At 47.2% G+C, this 13,258-nt stretch overlaps 1 protein-coding gene across 9 annotated transcripts in view; it reads left to right on the top strand.

Annotated features, from left to right (window-relative positions):
• LOC116978270 (transcription factor 7-like 2) overlaps nucleotides 1–13,258 on the top strand; it is a 204,242-nt gene that overhangs the window by 143,805 nt on the left and 47,179 nt on the right. For all 9 annotated transcript variants that reach the window (XR_004413428.1, XM_033029292.1, XM_033029293.1 and 6 more), the window contains one exon: nucleotides 9,378–9,468. Coding sequence is in view for 8 of the 9 variants with exons in the window: in XM_033029292.1 (XP_032885183.1) it covers nucleotides 9,378–9,468 (91 nt within the window). In the remaining variant the exon portion in view is untranslated. The remainder of the gene's footprint in view (nucleotides 1–9,377; nucleotides 9,469–13,258) is intronic.

Here is a 13,258-nt window from a genome sequence, read left to right on the forward strand (position 1 = left end):
GTTGCTAGAGGTTACCTTAGATCTGCTGGTGTTGAATGAACTGCTGCCTGGTAACATGAATGACTCTGACAAAACTCCGCAGTGGTCTTCAGCAACTTTACTAAATGGAAGTGCGTTCGCTGGTAGGGCAGTAGACAAGCTGTCAAGCTTCCTGAATAAAACAAAAGTCCTTTTAGCCAACGACGAATGGGCACAAACTGCTGGAGCATCTCTGGAGAGAAGGCATGGGCGTCATTTTGGGTCGAGACCCTTCTTCAGACTGAGAGTCAGGGGAGAGGGAGAGTAGAAATATGGAAGGGTAAGGTGTGAAAATGACAGATCAAAGCAGGCAATGTATAAGGAAATGTGGAATGGATCATTGTTGGATGAGGGGAAGGTGACAAGGAGGCAGACAATCAGTAAAATGAATCAGGAGGACAGTGAAACGAGTCTTTAATGCTGGCTTCAAGAAGAGCTGCCTGCTTCATTTCCAATGACCTATTCCCACAATGTGTCCTTTGTAAACTCATCCAGCCATTTTGTCAGGGAATTGTTTCAATCCGACGAAGGTTCGATACCGACCACTGCCTGTACGGAGTTGGTACGTTCTCCACGTAACCTGCGTGGGCTTTCTCCAGGAGCTCCGGTTTCCTCCCACGCTACAAAGACCTACAACGTTTAAAAAACATTTGGAAAGAATAGGTTTGGAGGGCTGTGGGCAGGTATGCCCCAGTGAAGATGGGGCATATTGGTGGGCATGGCCAAGTTGGGCCCAATGGCCTGTTTCCCCGCAGTGTGACTCCATGACTCTTAAGATCGAATTTTTTGTTGTTGTTGAAGCAAGCATTCGATCGAACCACGTAAACACATCCTGTCAGCACTTCCAAGGAGAGCTGAGGCCAACCAGTGACATTTTCTCCCAGTACTTGCTGAGCAAAATAAAATCCCCAATACCGTCCCTTTACACCTCATTTAAGTGAACTCTCTGGAGAACCCAGTGAGTCAGCACTTTGTATAATGTGCTGGAAAACCCCAAAGGCCACAAGGATACTTCCTAAGAAACACTAAAGCCAATTCATCTCAATCAGATGATTCATCTTCAACTTTCAAACTAGGACATTTATAGGATTTCAGCTCATTTCTTTTGGAAAATATGTAAAAGTTGGAGTAGAAAATGTTTGACCCAATGGTCAAACATTCGGCCCTTCGAGCCAGCACCGCCATTCATTGTGATCATGGCGGATCGTCCCCTATCAATAACCCGTGCCTGCCTTCTCCCCATATCCCTTGACTCCACTAGACCCTAGAGCTCTATCTAACTCTCTCTTAAATCTTTACTTTAGACTTTAGACTTCAGAGATACAGCAGGGAAACAGGCCCTTTGGCCAACCGAGTCTGCGCCAACCAGCGATCACCCCTGTACCCCCAACACTATCGTACACACTGGGGACAATTTACCGAAGCCTATTAACCTACAAACCCGTACATCTTCTTTAGAGTGTGGGAGGGAACCAGAGCACCCGGAGAAAACCCACGCAGCCACAAAGAGAATGAACAAACTCCATACAGACAGCACCCGTAGTCAGGATCGAACCTGGGTCCCTGGCGCTGTAGACCGGAATCTATACCTCCGTGCCATCCTGCCGCCCTTTGTGGTCGTCACACAGTGAAAATGCCATGGAAAAACCTATTCAGGGACATGTTCTTCCAAACAAACCCTGACAAATATAAATGCCAGCAATATTGTGTATGAACTCACTGCACAGGGGGTGTGAGACAATGGTTTAACCTTTTCCCTTCCCAAACACGGTGAATACATGTACGTTAACTAACACCAAGTATATCTGTGGTCTACTTATTTTAGTTTAGTTTAATTTAGAGATACAGCACAGAAACAGGCCCTTCGGCCCACCAGGTCCGCGCCAACCAGCGATCCCCGCACATTAGAAACATAGAAACATAGAAAATAGGTGCAGGAGGAGGCCATTCGGCCCTTCGAGCCAGCACCGCCATTTATTGTGATCATGGCTGATCGTCCCCTATCAATAACTCGTGCCTGCCTTCTCCCCATATCCCTTGACTCCACTAGCTCCTAGAGCTCTTTCTAACTCTCTCTTAAATCCATCCAGTGACTTGGCCTCCACTGCCCTCTGTGGCAGGGAATTCCATAAATTCACAACTCTCTGGGTGAAAACGTTTTTTCTCATCTCAGTCTTAAATGATCTCCCCTTTATTCTAAGAGTGTGGCCCCTTGTTCTGGACTCACCCAACATTGGGAACATTTTTCCTGCATCTAACTTGTCCAGTCCTTTTATAATTTTATATGTTTCTAGAAGATTACCCCTCATCCTTCTAAACTCCAGTGAATTAACACTATCCTACACCCACAAGGGACAATTTTTACATTCACCAAGCCAATTAACCTACAAACCTGTACGTCTTTGGAATGTGGGAGGAAACCGAAGATCTTGGAGAAAACCCACGCAGGTCACGGGGAGAACGTAAAACTCCATACAGACAGTGCCCGTAATCGGGATCGAACCCGGGTATCCGGCGTTACGTTCGCTGCAAGGCAGCAACTCCACCGCTGCGCCACCATGACCGCCACTTGTGTCAGAGATTTAACCAGAAATAACAGAGAAAGGCCAAAGTGATCTTTGCAGTGTGAGTCATATCTAAATGTCAAGTCAGGTCAAAGTGAGAGTAAACTTTGGAGTCTGTGCTGTATAAAGAGGTTGTGTCATCATGTTTGAGAACCTTGTGGTTAGATCTTAGTTTAGTTTAGATTAGAGATACAGCGCGGAAACAGGCCCTTCGGCCCACTAAGTTCACACCGACCAGCGATCCCCGCACACTAACACTACCCTACGCACACTAGGGACAATTTACACCTATACCAAGGCAATTAACCTACCAACCTGCACCTCTTTGGAGTGTGGGAGGAAACCGGAGATCCCGGAGAAAACCCACACGGTCACGGGGAGAGCGTACAAACTCCGTGCAAACAGCACCGGAAGTCAGGATCGAACCCGGGCCTCTGCCGCTGTAAGGCATCAACAGAATTCCACAGATTCACCTCCTCATCTCCTTTCTAATGGTACATCATTTATTCTGAGGCTATGACCTCTCTTCCTAGATTTTCCCACTAGTGGAAACACCCTCTCCACATCCACTATCCAGGCCTTTCACTATTCGGTAAGTTTCATTGAGGTCCCACCCCCTCCTCATCCTTCTAAACTCCAGCGAGTACAGGCCCAGTGCCGTCAAATGCGAATGACAAATTTTAAGACTACATTTTCAAAGGTGTTGCATCTCAAGTCGATCAAAAACATTCATATTGGGACAGACCATTCTGTTTGCTATTACCTTCGGTGCCGACTGTTTACATGCAGGACATTTGTTAGTCAAAATTCCCAGTACAGCTTCAACAAATGGATTGGGATGTCAGGACTTTCATATGAAGAAAGACTGGATAGACTCGGCTTGTACTCGCTGGAATTTAGAAGATTGAGGGAGGATCGTATAGAAACTTACAAAATTCTTAAGGGGTTGGACAGGCTAGATGCAGGAAGATTGTTTCCGATGTTGGGGGAGTCCAGGACAAGGGGTCACAGTTTAAGGATAAAGGGGAAATCTTTTAGGACCAAGATGAGAAAAACATTTTTCACATAGAGAGTGGTGAATCTCTGGAACTCTCTGACACAGAAGGTAGTTGAGGCCAGTTCATTGGCTATATTTAAGAGGGAGTTAGATGTGGCCCTTGTGGCTAAAGGGATCAGGGGGTATGGAGAGAAGGCAGGTACAGGATACTGAGTTGGATGATCAGCCATGATCATATTGAATGGCGGTGCAGGCTCGAAGGGCCGAATGGCCTACTCCTGCACCTATTTTCTATGTTTCTATGTTTCTACTATTTATTTATTTATTTATTTAAAGCCCCCCTCGAAAGGCCAGTGAAGCTGAATGGTAGTCTCGTGCCCCATCTACATTCTGCCACAGTGGCATGATGCAATATTGCCCAATAAAGGATCCCATCAAAGTAAAACTTTCCCCCTGTCCCTCGACAACATTTACAGACATCTTTATTGCCCAAGGTAAATTCACATTGCACACGGCACTCTGGAGTCTCAATTCACTTTCACTCATGTCTATAAAACCACGTGTTGGCTGCATAGTATAACATGCAGCTGCTGCTGAGAACATTTAGTCATAGAGTCATAGAGTGATACAGCGTGGAAACAGCCCCCTCGGCCCCACTTGCCTACACCGATCAACGTGTCCCATCTCCACTCGTCCCACCTACCTGCATTTGGCCCATATCCCTCTAAACCTGTCCTATCCATGTACCTGTCTCAATGTCTCTTAAACGTGCCTCAACTACCTCCTCCGGCAGCTCGTTCCAAATAGAATCATGGAGTCTTATGCCCCTGTCCCACTTAGGAAACCTGAACGGAAACCTCTGGAGACTTTGCGCCCCACCCAAGGTTTCGGCGCGGTTCCCGGAGGTTGCAGGTGGTTGCCGGAGGTTGCAGGTAGTGGAAGCAGGTAGGGAGACTGACAAAAACCTCCGGGAACCGCACGGAAACCTTGGGTGGGGCGCAAAGTCTCCAGAGCTTTCCGTTCAGGTTTCCTAAGTGGGACAGGGGCATTACTGCGTGGAAGCAGGCTCTTTGGCCCAACTTGCCCACCCCTACCACACATTGTGTAAAAAAATGTTGCCCCTCAGGTTCCTATGGAATCTTTCCACCATCAACTTAAACCTGTATCCTCTGGTTCTCAGTTCCCTTATCCTGGGTAAAAGACTCAACAATGGACACCACTGGCCACCACTTGCACTACCATGAACTTTGGACTTTAGAGATACGGCACAGAAACAGGCCCTTCGGCCCATTGAGTCCGCACCGACCAGCGATCACCCCGTACACTCGCACTATCCTACACCAGGGACAATTTATAATTTTACTGAGGCCAATTAACCTGCAAACCTGTACGTTTTTGGAATGTGGGAGGAAACTGGAGCACCCGGTGAAAAACTATGCAGGTCACGGGGAGAGCGCTCAAACACGGTGCAGACAGCACCGGTAGTCAGGATCGAACCCGGGTCTCCAGCGCTGTAAGGCAGCACTGTATGTCAGACGCTGTGTGGATGGTCAGCAATGTTGTTACTGATCCACACTGACTGAGGTCTGCTGATGAGAGTCACAGATGCAGTTGGAAAGGGAGGGATAGAGGCCTGGGTCTTCGAGCTTGGTAATGGGTTTGGACTTTGGAGGGAGGGGGGGTTTATAGCGTTGAACGCCAAGTTGTATTTGATGAACAGCAGCCTGATGTATGCGTTCCTGGTGTCCAGATGGTCCAGAGTAGACTAGAGAGCCAGTAAGGTGGCATCTGCTGCTAACGTGTTGTGGCCAAACCCAGATTGAAATGGGTTCAGCTCACTTCTGAGGCAGGGGTTCATCAACATCAACCTCCCAAACCACCTCATTACAGAGGATGTGTGAGACAAGGCGGGAGTCAGTTTACGAGAATAATCCCGGGGATGAATGGGTGAACGTATGATGAGCGTTTGACGGCACTGGGCCCGTACTCGCTGGAGTTTAGAAGGATGAGGGAACACCTCATTGAAACTTAACCGAACAGTGAAAAGCCTGGATAGGCCTGGATGTGGAGAGGATGTTTCCACTAGTGGGAGAGTCTAGGACCAGAGGGCACAACCTCAGAATACAAGGATGTGCCTTTAGAAAGGAGATGAGGAGGAATTCGTCAGAAGGTGATGATTCTGTGGGACTGATTCCACAGTCGGCTGTGGAGGCCAAAAGTCATTGAGTATTTTTAAAGCGGAGATGAATAGATTCTTGATTATTACGGGTGTCAAAGGTTACAGGGAGAAGGCAGGAGAATGTGATTGAGACGGAAAGATAGATCAGCCATAGAATGGCGGAGTAGACACGTGGGCCGAATGGCCTAATTCTGCTTTTTCGACAAATGAACTTATGAACCCGGGTCTGTGGAGCTGTGAGGCAGCAACTCTACCAGACGCGTCACTGGTAGACGTCCTTGAGTGCCCCCGCACACGTCTTCAGCTCTTCTCCACGGGTCAGGTATGGCTTTGTGTAAAGGTTAGATCGGGCTTTGTATATTTGAGAACCAGGTGTGAATTGTAGAGCGATATGAGTTAATGTCCCTGCACGTCACAGAAATGCAGTACCAGAAGTTAACATTGGCTTCCAAGAAAACCACAGCCAAGAACTACAAAACAACTGAAACTGAAACTGAACCCACAGTGCGTTCTGCACGCTAATCTTTGAGAACATGGTGGACGGCTAATCTTTGAGAAACATTTATGTTTTGAGCTTAGTTTGTTGTCACATGTCCCAAGGTACAGTGTTAATGTATTGTGTTAATGTATCTGTCGGGACGACAGATGGCACAATGGGCTAAGTGTTCGGCTGGCAACCGGAAGGTAGCCGGTTCGAATCCCGCTTGGAGTGCATACTGTCGTTGTGTCCTTGGGCAAGACACTTCACCCACCTTTGCCTGTGTGTGAATGTGTGTGAGTGATTGGTGGTGGTCGGAGGGGCCGTAGGCGCAGATTGGCAGCCACGCTTCCGTCAGTCTGCCCCAGGGCAGCTGTGGCTACAGAAGTAGCTTACCACCACCGAGTGTGACTGAGGAGTGAATAAATAATGCGATGTAAAGCGCCTTGAGTATTAGAAAGGCGCTATATAAATCCCATCCATTATTAATGTGCGGGGATCGCTGGTCGGTGCGGACTCAGTGGGCCGAAAGGCCTGTTTCCATGCTGTATCTCTCAACCAAGAGCGGAACTCGCTATCAAAACATGGAGGGGACGAGTGACACAATTTTTTGGCGGCCACGCACGCATGTGCACACTCACACACACACACGCGAGGTTTTGGAGGCTCAATCCAGTGCTAAAAGATACATGATAAAGGGGAATAATGTTTGTTGCAAGATAAAGTCCATAAAAGTCCGATCAAAGATAGTCCGAAGATCTCCAAAGAGGTAGATAGTTGGTCAGGACAGCTCTCTAGTTGTTGGTAGGATGGTTCAGTTGCCTGATAACAGCTGGGAAGAAACTGCCCCAGAATCTGTAGGTGTGCATTTTAATAAATAATAATAATATATTTTATTGTCATTGCACATAAGTGCAACGAGATTTGGGTATGCAGCTTCCATCCGACATCATAACTTAAGTAACTACTAAAATTTAGGTTTAGATATCCCGAGAACATGGTTTGTACAGTAAAATAGTTAAAACAGACTAAAGTTGCAGATGTGTCTGTGCGACGTGACCATCCGAGGGAGACAGTCCAGGGGGGGTGGGGGGCACTCAGCAGGGCCGGTTCAGAGCCGCTATAGCTCTGGGAATGAAGCTGTTCCTGAGCCTGGAGGTGCGGGCGTAGAAGGCCTTGTAACGTCTGCCGGAAGGAAGTAGTTCGAACAGTCCATTACAAGGGTATGAGGAGTCTTTGTGAATGCTGACGGCCTTCCTGAGGCACCTTTCACACTTCTGTACCACTTGCCCGATGGGAGAGGGGAGAAGGGGGAGTGGCCCTTCGTTGTACATGTGACAATAAACAAAACTATACTAAACATTGTAAATAAATTTTTTTTTTAATGAACTTACTGTAATTTCATTTACCTCCTGTAGATGATAAATGGTAGTTACAACAGATTTCCTCCGCGATAACCAAAACCCATTATAAAGAGGTCCGTAACAACGAGGGTTTACTGTGCTTCCATTAAAAGACTGACCACAAGTTAAAATATACAGAAGCTTACAAGTCCGATAACAATTCAATATTCTGCAGGCTAATGCTACGCAGATTATGTACACGGACATTTCTGAGTTCCCCAGTACATGTAGCAATGATGTTTAATTGGATGAGACAGCATGGAAAGAGCCCCTTCGGCCCCACTGAATCCATACTGACCATCATAGGTTCATACGTTCTTAGAGCAGAATTAGGCTATTTGGCCCATCAAGTCTACTCCGCCATTCAATCATGGTTGATCTATCTTTCCCTCTCAACCTCATTCTCCTGCCTTCTCCGTCTAATCCCTGACACTGTACTCCAAGAAGACGAAGGAACTTATTGTCGACTTCAGGAAGGTCAGAGGGGGCAGACATACCCCCATCCACATAAACGGGACTGAGGTGGAGCGCGTCTCCAGCTACAAATTCCTCGGGGTACACATCTCGGAGGATTTGTCCTGGTCCCTCAACACCTCCAAGCTGGTCAAAAAGGCACAGCAACGCCTTTACTTCCTGAGGAGGCTCAAGAAAGCTCACCTGTCCCCCCAGATCCTGACCAACTTCTACAGGTGTACCATCGAGAGCATCCTGACCGCCTGCTTCACGGTATGGTACAGCAGCTGCACTGTTGCGGACAGGAAGGCACTACAACGGGTGGTGAAAACCGCGCAGCACATCATCGGCGCCCCGCTCCCTGCCATGGATGCCCTCCACCGAAAACGGTGTCTGAAACGAGCTGGGAAGATCATTAAAGACCCCTCCCACCCCAACCATGGACTGTTTGCCCTCCTCCCATCAGGGAGGCGGTACAGGAGCCTCAGGTCTCGTACCAGTAGGATGAGGAACAGCTTCTACAATCATACCGTCGCATTGCTGAACTCGGAGTCCCGCCGATAGATTCCTCCGGTCCCTCCGTCCCCATTGTTTAATTATTTTGCATTTTCTATTGTTCTGTATCCTCTTTTAAAAAAATTTTCTATATTGCACTACTACGGACTGACGCAAAACTGCATTTCGTTGTACCGATACTCAGTATTTGTGCAATGACATTAAAGTTGAATTGAATTGAATTGAATTAAGATTCTGTCAATCTCTCCCTTAAAAATTTCCATTGGCAGCTGTCTGTGGCAATGAATTCCACAGATTCACCACACACTCTGACTAAAGAAATTCCTCCTCATCTCCTTTCTAAAAGAACCTCCTTACATTCTTGAGGCTGTGACTTCAGGTCCGAGACTCTCCCACTAGTGGAAACATCTCTCCACATCCACTCTATCCAAGGCCTTTTCCTATTCGGTAAGTTTCAATGAGGTTCACCCCTCATCCTTCTAAACTCCAGCGAGTTTCTGTCGTATCGTATTGTTTTGACAATGAAGGAGCCTGCAAGATTGTAAAACACAAAATAAACAAAACCGCTCTTCAGACACTTAGCTTTGGAGCTGTTTTGTGTGAATTGGCAGAGCGATGCCTCACTGTATGAGCCTGGAAGAATTCTTTATTCTCCTCAATCATTTTCTGAAAGCCGTTTGACAAAGATGAGAACTGTGTACAAGGTTGAAATGCCAAAATGCACTAGTTCTATGGAAGGTTTGTAATTATCAATTTTATTTTTGCACAGGTTTGCATCGGTCTCCTCAGGGCCCAGATCTGGCTGCGTACTATTCCATGTCTCCTGGGAGCGTGGGACAAATGACGCCGGCAATGGGATGGTAAGTGAAGCACCAGAGATCCAGATGGGAAGGTCGTCCGTGGAACGTGAACCGCGTGGTCTTTCACCCATCTGCTCCCCGATACAAAGCAGCGTCAATAGTCTCCAACCTTCAGTGAACTCTTGTGTAGTAAGGAACTGCAGAGGCTGGTTTAAACGGAAGATAGAGGGAGTACAGAGACCACACCTGGAGTATTGCGTACCGTTTTGGTCTCCAAATCTGAGGAAAGACATTCTTGCCACGGAGTACAGAGAAGGTTCACCAGACTGATTCCTGGGATGTCAGGACTTTCATATGAAGAAAGACTGGATAGACTCGGCTTGTACTCGCTAGAATTTAGAAGATTGAGGGGGGATCTTATAGAAACTTACAAAATTCTTAAGGGGTTGGACAGGCTAGATGCAGGAAGATTGTTACCGATGTTGGGGAAGTCCAGAACAAGGGGTCAGTTTAAGGATAAGGGGGAAATCTTTTAGGACCGAGATGAGGAAAACATTTTTCACACAGACAGTCGTGAATCTCTGGAATTCTCTGCCACAGAAGGTAGTTGAGGCCAGTTCATTGGCTATATTTAAGAGGGAGTTAGATGTGGCCCTTGTGGCTAAAGGGATCAGGGGGTAGAGAAGGCAGGTACAGGATACTGAGTTGGATGATCAGCCATGATCATATTGAATGGCGGTGCAGGCTCGAAGGGCCGAATGGCCTACTCCTGCACCTATTTTCTATGTTTCTATAGACACAGAAAGCTGCAGTAACTCAGCGGGACAGGCAGCATCTCTGGCGAGAAGGAATGGGTGACGTTTCGGGTTGGGACCCGTTCTTCAGTGTGAAGTATGAAGAAGGGTCTTGACCCAAAACGCCACCCATTCCTGCTGCCTGTCCTGTTCAATTACCTCTTCAGCGGTAGCTTCCATTTCAGATTCTCTCAGACATCAGTACTGACCCTAAGACCACCCCTTCATAAAGGATTTCCCTGGCAGATTCAGCGGAAGGTCGGGTGGGAATAATGCTGGGATTCTGGGATTGCGGGCTTTCCTATAATGCATTCCTCAGGTCCACAGCTGACTACATTCCAAAACTACATGATCTCACTTGGGACTTTGCAAAGGTCATGATGATGATGACAGAACCACCAACATTAATAGGGTGTCCTTCTTCTAATGCAATAATGTCATTGTTAAAAGAGCCATTGACATTGGGAGAAGAGGAGAAACAAGGAACTTCAAAGGAGATGAGAAGGAATTTATTTAGCCAGTGGGTGGTGACTCTGTGGAATTCATTGCCACAGTGGACTGTGGAGGCCAGGTCAATGGATCTTTTTAAGGCAGAGATAGATAGATTCTTGATTATTTCAGGTGTTAGGGGTTATGGGGAGAAGGCAGGAGGATGGGGTTGAGAGGGAGGGATAGATCAGCCATGATTGGATGGCAGAGTAAATTTGATGGGCCAAATGGCCTAATTCTGCTTCTTTAACTTATGAACATGAACTGCAGATACTGGCTTACAAAAACCGACAGACAGTGCTGGAATAACTCAGTGGGTCAGGCAGCATCTCTGGAGAACAAGGATGGGTGATGGTTTGGGCTGGGGCTCTTCTTCAGACTAATTGTAGTGTGGTGGGGGGTGGGGGGGGGAGGGGGGGTATAACGATGGAAAGGGGGAGGGGCAAGACAAAGCCTGGAGAGTTCTAGAAGGATTTTGTTGATAGGGAGATTGTTGAGAGATTTTGGCAAGCCATTCTGAAGAAGGGTCTCGACCCGAAACGTCACCTATTCCTTTTCTCCAGAGATGTGGCCTGGCCTGCTGAGTCACTCCAGCATGTTGTGTCCATCTTCAGTGTAAACCGGCATCTGCAGTTCCTTCCTACAAGTTTTTGAGAACAATAACTTTGTTCAAAGAGTTCGAAACTAAGGCTCCACTGTCACTACAATGTTGTTCCTGACAATGCCCATGAACACCAATAACTCCAAAGATGTACAGGCTTGTAGACGAATTGGCCTGGTATAAATGTATAGTGTCCCTAGCGTGTGTAGGATAGTGTTAGTCTGCGGGGATCGCTGGTCGGCACAGACTCGTTGGGCCGAAGGGCCTGATTCCGCCCTGTATCTCTAATCTAAACTAAACTAATAGAAACATAGACAATAGGTGCAGGAGTAGGCCATTCGGCCCTTCGAGCCTGCACCGCCATTCAATATGATCATGGCTGATCATCCAACTCAGTATCCTGTACCTGCCTTCTCTCCATACCCCCTGATCCCTTTAGCCACAAGGGCCACATCTAACTCCCTCTTAAATATAGCCAATGAACTGGCCTCAACTACCTTCTGTGGCAGAGAATTCCAGAGATTCACCACTCTCTGTGTGAAAAATGTTTTTCTCATCTCGGTCCTAAAAGACTTTCCCCTTATCCTTAAACTGTGATCCCTTGTTCTTGTAATGGGATATAATCGGAAAGGGCGTGGGCTTTGTGTTTGTGTTACATATAAATTTAAGAAGACTTGAGTGAAATATAGAAATAGCATCTCTAAGGTAAATCTAGCATAAATTTTATTCCCTTATGTATTTAGAAACATAGAAAATAGGTGCAGGAGTAGGCCATTCAGCCCCTTGAGCCAGCACCGCCATTCGATATGATCATGGCAGATCATCTGAAATCAGCTCCCCGTTCCTGCTTTTTCCACATAGCCCTTGATTCCGTTAGCCCGAAGAGCTAAATCTAAAGCCCCTGTCCCACTTAGGAAACCTGAACGGAAACCTCTGGAGACTTTGCGCCCCACCCAAGGTTTCCGTGCGGTTCCCGGAGGTTGCAGGTGGTTGCCGGAGGTTGCAGGTAGTGGACGCAGGTAGGGAGACTGACAAAAACCTCCGGGAACTGCACGGAAACCTTGGGTGGGGCGCAAAGTCTCCAGGGGTTTCCGTTCAGGTTTCCTAAGTGAGACAGGGGCATAACTCTCTCTTGAAAGCCTCCACTGCCTTCTGTGGCAGAGAATTCCAAAGATTCACAACTCTCTGGGTGAAAAATGTTTTTCCTCATCTCAGTCCTAAATGGCCTACCCCTTATTCTTAATTATTTGGCAAGATCTCTGCTCCCAAGAGAATTTATGGGATGGATTATGTCATGATGATGTCAGTAAGCATCTGGTTTTTCCTCCTTGTCTCTAGGCAACAGCGGTCTTCGAGCCGCTTGTTTAAACAATATCTTCGCACCGACACAGTCTTTGCGGAACCGGTGCCAATCAATTATTAACAAGCACTCTTGTTTCTTCCGTGAAATAACGGCGGTACCTCTGTTTATGCCCAGATGGATATTTTGTGGTGGATGCTGTCATTTTCTATTGTTTTAATTCCATGACGTGCCGACTCGGCGGCATTATTAATTCATCACAACACGGGCACAATAAGCAGCCTTTCATCTGAAGAATCTCGGAGACTTTGCTTGTCTCTACAAATTAAGCAGTCCGAGCTTTAAGTTGTCAAAGCCGTTGTCGAAATTTTATGCACCGGCTATTTTCCGTGAAGTCGGATATGGCGTTGAGAGAATGGGATGAAAAATCTGTTTGTTTTTTTTCCTCCACGTTTAAATTTTGCTTCCGTGTTTTCCTGGCACTCTCTTCACTTGCTCTTGCTCCAGGTATACTGCCGGGAAAGCTTCTGTTTCCCCTGCATGTTGAACGTCTCCCGGCATTATGAACGCCAGGCGCACAGTGGGGCAGCACGGTGGCGCTTCGGTAGAGTTGCTGCCTCACAGCGCCAGAGACCCGGGTTTGATCATGTCCACGGGCACTGTCTG

Source organism: Amblyraja radiata, chromosome 11 (genome assembly GCF_010909765.2).
Source record: "Amblyraja radiata isolate CabotCenter1 chromosome 11, sAmbRad1.1.pri, whole genome shotgun sequence".
NCBI classification, from domain to species: Eukaryota; Metazoa; Chordata; class Chondrichthyes; order Rajiformes; family Rajidae; genus Amblyraja; species Amblyraja radiata.